The 12476-nt window shown below is 37.0% G+C and overlaps 1 protein-coding gene across 1 annotated transcript in view; it reads right to left on the minus strand.

Annotated features, from left to right (window-relative positions):
* LOC132375389 (uncharacterized) overlaps nucleotides 1-12476 on the minus strand; it is a 249143-nt gene that overhangs the window by 86661 nt on the left and 150006 nt on the right. The window contains 2 exon segments of the mRNA XM_059940637.1: nucleotides 1123-1243; nucleotides 7279-7365. Of these exon segments, the coding sequence (XP_059796620.1) occupies nucleotides 1123-1243; nucleotides 7279-7365 (208 nt within the window).

A 12476-nucleotide genomic window follows, 5' to 3' on the forward strand; every position in this document is an offset into this window, starting at 1 on the left:
GCACCGCGATGAAGAGTGGCCCCCGCTTGCCACAACTAGAGAAAGCCCTCGCACAGAAACGAAGACCCAACACAGCCATAAATAAATAAATAAATAAATTTAATTTAAAAAAACAACTCACTACCTAGCTATTAAAAAAAAAAAAAAAAAGAGAACAAGTCATTGGTTAACCTGAAGACCGTACTTCAGCTGCTTCAGGAAAGCACTGGTGAAATTATTGAGACTTTTGCAATTAAGTGAAAACCAGTAGGACTTATAAAAATGTGACTGGATAAAGGAAATTTGAGCTGCTACCATTCTTCCTGATGATAGTTCCAGGATGGAAGAGTAAGAGAAAAATCTTCAGGAACCAAATCATAAGGCAGATAAATTCCCAGGGGGAAAACCATTCAGAGCATGGATCTTGAAGAGCAGAGAGGCAGTGGTTTGGAAGAGATGACTTTGACAAGCTACTCCATTTCTTCCTCTTTCCTAGGTTACTCCACATGTCACACAGCCACTCACTGTGGTTCCTCCCCTCATCCTTGATGAATCCCACCATGGAAAAATCCTGTAATCGTTACCTCTGAGAAGCTCCACTGCTCACTTTTCTATGTATTTTTTCATGTTTGTTATACGTATGCTTGCATAGACATATATACCTGTGTACACATCTGCAGGTAGAGAGAGCAGTAACTATGATCTGCTCAGACCTTAAGTGAACTAAGGTTTGGAATGTGTATCAGCCCCAGCCATCCTCCCAACTCCATCTCTGGACACTGCCCACACCAAATTGTCAGCCTTTCTCCACTGTAGTCTTCTCCCCAAGATTTGGCTCAAACTTTTTCTGAAAAATCCTTCGCCATTCTCAAGCAAATTCAAGCCATCATCTTCTCCAGGTGTTGATGTGTGCATTCTTTTTTTTTTTTTAAAGTGTTATCATATTACTCTGATGTTTAAACATACATATATTTCATTGGACTATGAGCTTTCCCAAATCAGGGCACATGTCACATAGCTTGTAATAAGCATGCAATCAATATTTGTTGAATAAATGACTAATAAAAGAATAGAATGCGTGAAGACTTGTTGAATTTAATGGATTTAAATTTTTAAATAGAAAGACAGGATATAGTTACTCACCAAACTGAAAATCTGTGTTTCTCCAGTTCCTCCAAATAAGAAGTATCCTGAGAATAATCTTCAGTTTCTCCAGTTTTCCAAGCAGTTGATGTTTCCTTCACAGAATGAAATGAAATTAAATAAATGGGGGAAAAAAGTATTTTAGCAGGGAGCAGATAGAAAGTTTACCTGGCTTCAGTGACAATTTTCCCAGAATGACTTATGGAATCACTGGTCATACAGAAGCATGGTTAGCCATGATTTTACATTGAAATTATTGCCTTATATTCCAGATCCTCTCACTAAATTTTCATGTCTATATTGGCAGACTGTGACATGTTCACTTTCGCATTATCTCACATGGAACAGATTCTATAAACGTTGTTAGAATGAAAACAACAACATCATAACCATGGTTATGGTTTTCGTATTAAATCAGGACTACTGCAAGTAAAGAAGATGCAGCTTGAACTAGCTTTTAGCAAAAAGGAATTTGGAGAAAAGTTTGACCAACCGGGCTATTGCGAAGGCAAGGAGTCAGCTGGATTTCTGGACTAGGGGAGCCAAGGAATCAAAGGCCACCAGGATTCCTTTTCCACCCTACCTCTACTCTCTGTTTTAGCAGGCCGCTTCATGCTAGCATTGGTTCCCAAAACTCCTGAGTTCCACAGTCTCAATAACATCAGTTTAAACTCAGGACCATACAATGTCTGTGGAGCTGATTTATGAGAACTTGAGAAAATCATGTGACCCAGGATGATGGTTCCAGAAAACAGATTGCCCCACTGGAGAAACTAAACCCTGTAATTCAACCAAGGATTCTGAGAAGCCCCACTTTGGAGAGGAGTGGGGAGAGAGGAAGCATCTAACCTAGCCAGACTCTTCCCTCTTCCACCAAAACAGTTCAACTTTTATCTGTTTATATATTGAAGTCTCCCATACAATTTAATTACAAAATACTGCTGACAAAAAGGCATTTGTAAACCACTAGCTACAGAAGAAGAAAGTTAGACATGACTGGCACTTATAAGATAGTTGTGCTAATGTTCTTCTTTCCTTTTCTTTAGACCCTTCTCAAGTGTTTTTGATCATCATTTGTAAGAGGCTCGTACTTGAAATTCCTTGATATCAATTCATACAAGTTTTAGCACAAGTCTGTAGCTGAAATATTTTGCAATTGCAGAATGCTTTTGGGATGCACAGGTGGTAGTAACCAGGAAAACCCTGGAGTGAAACTCAGGTGAAATAGATGTGTCATCAAATCTCTACAAGGCTCATTTCTTTTATTATAAAATTGATTGATTTGATCACCTTAAGAACAAAATTCACTTATGAGAGCCATCAATTGAAAGTACCTTTGGTTGTGGTCTTTTTTATCTTTCTCAGACTCTAAAGCTCCTGTGCCAATAAAGGTACTTTTAATCAGATTATTTACTGTTGGTATTTTTAACTACTCCATTCCTGAGTAAGTTAAAGTGTGTCAAAATTCTTTAAAATATATGAGAGCTCTGAATTGTCCCAACTAAACAAACATATTTGATTTGCACACCATACCTGATTGCTAAAAATATGCTTTTGTAGGTATTTAAACTTTAAATTAGATGGCATTTATTTATGAGATGCTTAGATACTTTATTCAGTCTTACTAAATAGAAAGTTGAAACTGCTATCAAGAATTATACCAAAGATTTGCTTTACCCACCAAAGCTCCTGATTTGTTAAAAAAATAGGTGTTCTATGATATAGTGCATTAAACTGCTTTCTATTTGGTTAATCGGTTAATATCTATCTTGATTGTTCAACTAAATTCATGGTAAAAATGGTATGTAGTATATATTTCCATGTATCTTTCACAGCTCCTAACATGGTAATAAGCACATAGTAAATACTCAAGAATTAGTTATTAGAAGTCACTTCATTAAGTACTTATATTACAATAATGACAATGGACTACCTCAAGTTGCGAAGTCACAAAGAAAAACACCTGTTAACTCTAAAAATAACAAAAATTTTCTGAACCTTTGGATTTCCTTTAAAGAATGTTTAACTTAACGTGCTAAAAATTCCTTCAAATGGGTGTTTTGGAAGAAAGTCACAGACACTTGTTCATCTCCAAAGAAATGAACCCAAAGAGGAACAAAAACCCAAAGAAAATAAGAGTTTTAAATCTAAAAAGTTATAAATATGTACAGCAAAATTCCCAGGTGAGTGAGTACCGGAGTGTGAGAGCCTGTTCACATGAATACACTCTTAGCAATGTGAACAATCGACCAAGCACAAATTCTTATCTTGAATCTATGCCTAACAACTAATACTTTAAATAGGATATCATCAACATTTAAAGACAGAAAACAGATCCTCTGGCCCATTACAACTTTAAGTCCCTGAAGCCAAAGAACATCGTTATTAAAAAAATAATAATAATAAAGTCTATAGAAAGATGAATATCTATACTTTAAAAGAGAAATTGGTGGTGTAAATTTGTTCTGGAATGGCATGTTTCACATATTATCTGTATGGCTACTCAGAGTCTGACCAATCGCAGAAACCAACAGCAAATATGTAAATATAAATTGCTAGAATTCAGAATATGATTTTCAAGTTCATGAGCTAAAAATTTGGTGTGTGAGGATGGCCATTCAAATACAGCATCAGTGAGGAAGCAATACACATGCACTCTTTCAAACACAACACAAAATGAGAGCCAAGAAGTGTTCTAAAGAATTTTCAGAAACTAAAGTGTATTGTGTTGTAGTCAACAGGGCCAACAAGTGATGATCAGAAGACTCTCATTCGAGTCTTCTCACTACTTTGGAAACTTAAATTATTTAAAGTCCATGAATTGGAGTTTTTTAATCTGAAAAATGGAGATAATATTTGTCTTGTATAGATCGCAGGATTTTTTATGAAGACAAAGTGATACAATAGTGATAAAATTCTTTCTGGGGATGGAAAGGATAGAAGTTAACATGCTTTAGGATATTAAGGATATAAGTAGCATCTGGTACAATGCAATATATAGCGTGGGTGATCGAAGGAACATTTAACATCCGTTATTGTGCATTTATTACAGCATTTCTAAGAAGCTGCCTAGTAGAAAATACTATAGGAAGACTTAAGTCTTAAGATATTAAGATATTAATTTATTAATATTAAGATATTAAGATAATATTAAGATATTAAGACAAGATATTAAGTCTCAAAGTTGCCCCCGCTCGCCACAAATAGAGAAAGCCCGCACGCAGCAATGAAGACCCAACGCAGCCAAAAATAAATTGCTTAAAAAAAAAGTTGCCCAGCTCATGAAATGAAAGACCCATTTAATTGTGTTATATGATAGAAAGCAAAGCCCAGGGTTCCTACCTTGTCATTTAGAGGTTTTTACCCCTTAGCAATAATTCCTTCCATGGACCATTTGGTTAATGAAGAAGGGTGATGGTGACGAGACCGATGAGAAGGTGAGTCTTTGTGCAGAGAAAGAGAGCTTGCAGTTCACAGGTCAGCGGCACCAGTGCAGTGGAAAAGCATTGTGGCTCTGGCACGATTAAGCTCCACTTAGCAGCAGCATTTTTCCCCCAAACTCTTTACAGGGTCTTTGTGCAGAGCTCTGGGGAGCACTGTTCATCTGCCCATCTGGCCAGATGAAGGGCAAGGGGATTGTTTCATCAAAAGAGAGAGCCTTAGAAAGAGGAAATAGTGAATAAAGAGCTGAATCCTGAGGATTATGAATGCTTTTGAACTGCCCTGGGAAGATCAGAAGTGAGCAGCCCCATTTTTTAAGAAGGCAGGGGAGGACAGTTTGGGGTGGACGCGCGGTGCTAAGAGGCTCGTGTTAATAGGATCACAGAACTGCAAGTCATGGATAACAAAAACAAACGCCAGGTGCATCTGAAGTAACAAAGCAAATAAACATGACATCATGTTCAGTTCCATCAGTGTTGTTATTATCATCTAAAAAATAAAAACCCATAGCTCCAAATCAAATCCAGCCTAAATCCTGAGACCATCCAGCAAGAATACTATTTCCTCTTTCTTTAATTCATTTCTGATGTGTGTTCCAGAGAATTTTTCAGGACAGGCTTTCTACTAGCAGTATCCAGGGAGAAGCAAGGCGCTCCTTCCTGGCTGGGTAGTTCAGGATTTACCCAGAGAGACCCCTCGGGTAACTAACCCCCTTGGGTTTCTGTTTCTGCCCTCTGGATGACAACTAACATTTCTGACCACCTTGGACCACACGTTTTGATTGTTTTCTGGCTCCGTGTTATTTGAGAAATGAATGCTTCACGTGTGAAGTTCAATATTAATCTCAGTTTTCCCACAGCTACCCTATCAATTGCCTGGGTTAGAGTCTTTAATATCAGTTGAAGATTCAAATTAATTCCTATTACTATGAGAAGATGAGGGGAAAAAACGAACACACTTAAATTGGCATAGAGGGTCTCAGATTTAGATTTAGTAGATGGTATAACCTCCCTTGTACTCAGTCATTTACAACTTGGGTGTATTTCTGGCTCTGTCTTCCCACAGCACTGATGTTACGGAGACGTATTACCAGCAGGCACAAAGCTGCTTCCTAAAGCAGTTCAGAGTTAAGACACCTTCCCAAAGTGCCTGACCCCCAGGGAAGAGCTTACTCCTCCAAACAACTGACTAGCAATTTGGGGAGTATAACATTAAAAATAAAATGAAAAAGAGAACTCCTGAATTGAATGGTAAACTCAGAAAATATAGGGAAGAATTTTAGGTTTTCTGAGTGATTGTATTCTTTCTCATCTTACTTAATTTAGTCTTTCTTCTAATCTCAAAGTTTATGATCAACAAATGACATGAAAATTTTCCAAAAATATTTAAAATGCTAATATTAGATCCACAATATCCCAGAAATCTCCTAGACGTATCCTTCCTTTAGCCTCCCAAAAAGTATACATAAAAGTGCCTAATACATAATATGTATAAAGGATGTAAGCTTTTTTCCTTCGTAGCAAATTGTCCTTGGTTTCCATAGCCTACCCCTTAAATTAAGGTTATAAGACCCAAGAAGTAGAAAACATACACCTGGCTGAAAGGACAAAGAAATAAACAACTTTTTGAAGTATTATTTCATGATGGATACAAATATGGATTCTAGAAACAGACTGGTTCAAAGCCCAGCCATACACTTGTTAACAATGTTTTCTTGGCTAAGTTGCTCCATCTCTCATGCCTTATTTTTCTCACCTGCTAAATATAGAAAACATGTCAATAGCAGTATCTATCCCATTAGTTTGTTGTGAGAATAAGATAGTCATTTGATGTGGAGGACCTGAGAACATTTTCTGGCATCTAGTAATTTCCTAGCACTCAGTGAATGTTATCTTTCACTGTTAAAAATTTCACTAAACTTTTGACTTCTAAGCTTTCTTCTTCTGCAATACAGAAACAACTGTAATTGTAAATGCTGTTAAGTAGTCATCTAGACATTAAAAACCCATTTATTTGGTTAGATGGTGGTCCACTATTTAGAGATGGAAACAAGGTTTACTTTAAAATCATTCTTTAGAGAATGGCATGAAAGTTGGCTCTATAGACCTGTATTAATTTAGTCAGCATACTGGAGAATAAAGATAATAATTCAGATAATTTGTATGAGAAAGGGCAGGGTTGGAGAGAAATCCTTTTACTTTGATTTTCTAGCCAGGCTAAATTTTCTGAATACTTAAAACTCGAAGTCATTTGGTCTCTATAGATAAAGATTTTGGAAATGCTTAAATATCAAAAAAAGGGATCCAGTAACACCAGTAAAATTAATTTAACCAACGTTTGGAAACCCAGGCTATGTAATGTATATAAATTCATCAGGATAGTTTCTGGATGGATTTCATGGCAGCCATGATCATGCCAAATAAATACAGTACAATCAGCACATTTTCTAATCACCCTGCCCAAGACGGATAGAGTCTTGTAAACTGGTTAATTTAACTAAAGTCTTCAACAGCTTAAAGAAGTCTGATTCGGATGTAATAAAAAATTATTAGCATTACTGATTTCACCAACGTCAGCTGCTTTAGTATGCCCTGCACTTCAAAACCTGCTTTGAAGACCAAATTACTTTCTACCTGGAAATATATTTTAAGAAACCATAGTTAATAATCAGGACCGTCGTTTTCATGGTCAAAGCCAACTTCTATAGCCCTCATCTTACCTTATTGTGTAATTCATGGTCTTCTTTTGAGAGATTGAGACCACAGTCCGTAGGGCAGGGACCAATTTTGTTAGAAACGCTTCCTAGGGTTAAAAACAAAAGGTGGAAAAAAATATTATAGATTTGTACTTCAGAGGATATGTAAGCTTACACTGCTGAAATCTAAGAGTTTATATAAAGCCTGACAAATGGGGGTAAAAGAAAGAATTCTCTGGAGGCTCTAAGTTGTTCTATGCTCCCAGTTTTAATTCAGTCACTGCATGAACTTCAAGTAGAACTTTACCATTGGCCACACCACGGGGATGCAATTTACAAGCAGCAGCTGCGTCTGATCTGCTTTCCTCTCCTCATCCGGGTAGAATTCTCTATCCTCAGCTATGTTTCTGTGATCAAGTTTTCAAAGAAATTTCTCTGTGCCTCACACCAGTATTCCATTATAAAACCTTGGGACTAGACAGTTCTGTTATCTGTGTGTACCCAGCACTTCTCACCTGAGCTACCTTTATCATCTTTTGCATGACTTGTTTTATATCAGCGTTTCTCAACTTAAGCATGAGCGACATTTTGGGTTGGTTAACTGTTTGGGGGCTGTCCAGTGTTTTGTAGGATGTTTAGCAGCAACTCTGGCCTCTACCTACTAGATGCCAATGGCACCCTTTACCTCCCCAGCCCTCCCCTAGTTGGAGACAATTAAAAATGTCTCCAGACATTGCCAAATGTCCTTTGGGGAGCAGAACATCCCCAATTGAGAACTACTGCTCTAGATCAAAAACTCCTTGCAGATAATGTGTTTTGTTCATCTTTGTTTCTCCTGTTATGTCCAGCACAGTGCCTGAAATGGAATGCCTCCTCAACAAATGTTTCTTAAGTTATAAACAAAGAAAGATAGTACATAAGCAGGTATATCTTTACCTTTATGACTCTCAATCCATTGGCTTGACCTCTCACTTCAATGAGCCCATTTGCTAAGGCCTATCCCCAGCATCTTGTGACAAATGCCCTGGCCCAGAAGCTGCTAGCGATTGGAGTACCTTAATAGAGCCACAGCTTTGACCAAGAGGTTGACCCAAAATCTTTTTTAAAAAAGTATACATGTATCATATACCATGAGCAGTCACAGCCTTGCTGCCTGTCTTCTTCTCTCCCTCTAGGGATTAAAGGCTGCCATCCTCAGCCCTTTGGAATTGCCTTTGTGTATGTTTTTAAATGAGCTTTCCAGCGTGTAAAATGTTGAGGACATGGTCTCCATGTCTGTATGCTTTGGAAAACTTTTCCTCCCTAAATATGACCCAGCCAGCCTCATGAACATTCTCTAAGTTTTTTATAGTGCCGGTCTACTGAAGAAAAATTCTTTTACCTTTGCTTCATCTGAAAATGTCTTTATATCAACCTCAATGTATGAAGGATTTTTTGCTGGATACAGATTTCTGAATTGACATTTTTTAGCATTTTAAATATGTCATTACATTGACTTCGGGTCTCCATTGTTTCAGATGATAATGTCCATCATTTTTCAGATCACTGTTCCCCTTTTTGTAATGTGTTTTTTTTTCCTTCTGTCTACTTTCAAGATTTTCTCTTTAACTTTGGTGTTTAGCAGTTTCATTATGATATTTTTAAATGTAGCTTCCCTTGTATTTATTCTTTTGGGGTTCACTGAGGGTATTCAATCTATGAGTCAATATATTCCATCAAATTTGGGGGATTTCCAATCATTACTTTTTTAATACATATTTTCTTCCATTTTATGACCCTCTTTTCTTACCTAAGATTCCCATTGTATATATGTAAAACTATGTGATATAGCCCCATGGGTCTCTGAGTTTCTCTTCGTTTTTCCCCCAGTTTTTTCTTTTCTGTATTTCAAATTCATTAATTTCTTTTAATTCTTGGATTTTTCAGTTCTGAAACTTCCATTTGGTTACATTTTTTATAGTGTCCATGTCTCTGCTGAGATGACCTGACTAATCATTCATTAAAACCATACTATCCTTTAATCATTTGAAAGTGTTTTTTAAAAATTTATGAACATGTTTATAATGGATGTTTTAATGGTTTTTCCTGCTAAATTCAATATCTGAATCGTCTTACAGTTATTTTTATTCACTATTTTCCCTGTCTAAGGTTTATATTCTCCTGTTTCTTTGCATGTCTAATAATTATAGATTATATAATGGACACTGTAGAACTGTAGAAGACTCTGGATTCTGTTATCTTCCTTAGAAAGGTGTTCATATTTTTTTCCTAGTACACGGTTCAATTACTGGCTAATTTTATTAAACTTGCGAAGGCTTAAATTTACATTGTTTCTTTCTTTCTCTTTTTTTTTGCTGCGTTGGGTCTTCGTTGCTGTGTGCAGGCTTTCTCCAGTTGCAGTGAGCGGGGGTTACTCGTCGTTGAGGTGCGCAGGCTTCTCATTGCAGTGTCTTCTCTTGTTGCGGAGCACAGGCTCTAGGCATGTGGGCTTCAGTAGTTGGGGCACGCGGGCTCTAGGGTGTGTGGGCTTCAGTAGTTGTGGTGCACATACTCTAGAGCACAGGCTTGGTAGTTGTGTCTCACGGGCTCTAGAGTGCAGGCTCAGTAGTTGTGGTGCACGGGCTTAGCTGCTCCACGGCATGTGGGATCTTCCCGGACCAGGGATCGAACCCGTGTCCCCTGCATTGGCAGGTGGATTCTTAACCACTGCACCACCAGGGAAGTCCCTAAATTTACATTTTGTTTTAGCATTTCTGTGAAAAACTAAGAGTTTCCAAGCCACTCTAACTTACCAGAACTCAACTTCAGGTCTCTAATTCCTCTACCATTACTGTCAGAGCTTTGTTTTAGGCTTAAAATAAGCCTCTCTAGAGCATGGTCTTTATTCCTAATATGCAGACTTTGGGCATCTCAGTTTGCTGTCAGATTGAAAAGGAGGTATTAACATGAGTCTCCTGACTTGAATGCTACCTCTGTTCCAACTCTAGTTATCTCTGTTCTTCTTCCAGGTCCGTAGTCGTCACTTAGCAAAGCCTCAGTTATTCTCACTGTGGTCAGGTACAGCATTACCCTCAGCCAAGGACTCAGGGTTGCTGGGTGGTCCCTATACTGATTTCTGGGTTCCTCTCTGCACAGCTCCCTGCTCTTTCTCACTCTGCAGATTCTAGCTGCTTCAGCAGCCCTGAATGCCAAACTTTGTCTCAGCTCAGTGGGACTTTCTCTGCTTGGATTTTGCTTCACTGCTTTAGAGTCAGAATTTTTGCCCAGGTAGACAACCAGGGTTTTCCTCAAAAGTTTCTCTTCTCTCTGGGATCAGCAAGTCTTGTGCTTCCTGATGGCCAATGCTCCATGACAATTAAAACATTAACATGCTTCATATATTCTCTTCAGTTTAATGGTTGATTGTAAAAGAAGAGCTAGTCTGGTACCAGCTACTCTGCCATAGCTAAAACTGGAAGTTGCAGTGTTGTTTATTTTTTAATTAAAAGTAGGAGTGGATACATAAATTGGTCACAAGTTAACTAGCACCCATGTTTATGTGTGAGCAATACAAGTATAGGTTAATTACTTTGAAAGACCACTTTATTTTATGGAACCACTACTCAATTTAATTATCAGATCATCTTATATTGAGAAAAAGATGAAATATTTACAAATAACAGTAACCTGCTGATGCCTTTGGAACGTGTCAGCTGGGATCACCCAGAAAAAATAAATGGAACAGTCATATTTTTAATAATACATGAGGTGCACAAGGAAAACACTTGTCAAAACTATATAATGTTTCATACCCTATCTATATATAGATGCACATGTTTATAAAAGTGTGTTTTCCCTGTGTTGTGCTAATCTGTTTTACTTGGCATATTTTTAATGGTTTTTCCAAATGACCTTTGTAAAATTAATCAAGGATCTGACACTGTCCTTCGGAGAAATGCAAAGAAAGAATACTGCTTATAGTAACTTTTGCATGAAGAACAGCCAGAAAATGACAAAACAGAGAAAACATTAATACTGAAAAAAATTAAAGCCTGAAAGTGGAACTAACTGAAAAATGTTGCCTTTTTGTTAGTAATATTTTTGTGGGTCTCTGAAATTTTATTTTCCCTTTATTTTCTAAACCACTGTCTTTGTTCTTAGAGATCAGATGGATTTCTCAAAACAATCTGCTAAGTAAAATACACCACAGTTTTTCAAGGGCTCTAATAGTGAAGAGCATCTCAGATTAAAGATTAGTAAAATGTGCAGAAAATATGTGTAAAAAATACAAATACAGAAAACCTAGAAAAATGTCTGCAATTAGACAGGATGGAAATCTAAAAAGAAATTAAATGTAGTTGTAATACATTTCCTATTCTTTTCTTTGAGAAAATTACTACTGAAGTGAGGAATTTTTTCCTCCTGTAATTTAAATGTTAAACTGCCAGATGTGTGTCTCATGCTTGAAGAGTCGAAGCTTTGCATTATTTAGCATATTAAGAATCACAGAATTTTAAAAAGGGCTCCTTTATTGCCTGGAGGTTCTAATTAAGTAAACCTTAGCCTGGTACATTTAAAACTTGCAATACAAGAGATTTTGCTCTCTTTTTTTTTTCCCATAGTCAATTCACATCTATATAATAAACATGGAAAATCTGAGATGATATAATTTTTCTTTTGCTTGAAGAATTAAAGCTATCTATTATTTTAAGAAGTTTTTAATAGAGGCCAGCAATCTAGAAGACAACTCAGGATTCAAAATACTTTTTAATCATTGCAAGTTGCTTTCCTTATTTACACCAAACAATGTGTGTTTCATAAAGGCAGTTCTACACTATCAATCTTACTCTCTCTTCCTTATTTTCCCTGTCTCTGCTGTGATCTCAACTCTTCTCCTCTTGTTAGGCAAAGACAATGCTAAGGAGTAACAAGAAGACCATAGGTTTTAGATTGATATTATGTTTTTGTGCATTTCTATGTGCTGTTTATCTGTGTTAAATATCTGATCACACAGCACTAATTAGCTGTCCTTTCAGCAGTTTGTGGAAAGAGTTTCAGCAGCTAAAGTAGAAACCATAATCAAATGGAAGCTCTGTAGGCACCCAACATTCATAAATCATTCCCTTAAATACAGTTATTTTTGCCATTGTAGAAAATGTCAAAGGTGTCAACTCTGTCCAAATATACCACTTAACCGTAACTATTTTAGTAAATTGACTTGAAATGCATTCAGCTTACT

This window comes from Balaenoptera ricei, chromosome 11, assembly GCF_028023285.1.
Source record: "Balaenoptera ricei isolate mBalRic1 chromosome 11, mBalRic1.hap2, whole genome shotgun sequence".
Taxonomy (NCBI): Eukaryota; Metazoa; Chordata; class Mammalia; order Artiodactyla; family Balaenopteridae; genus Balaenoptera; species Balaenoptera ricei.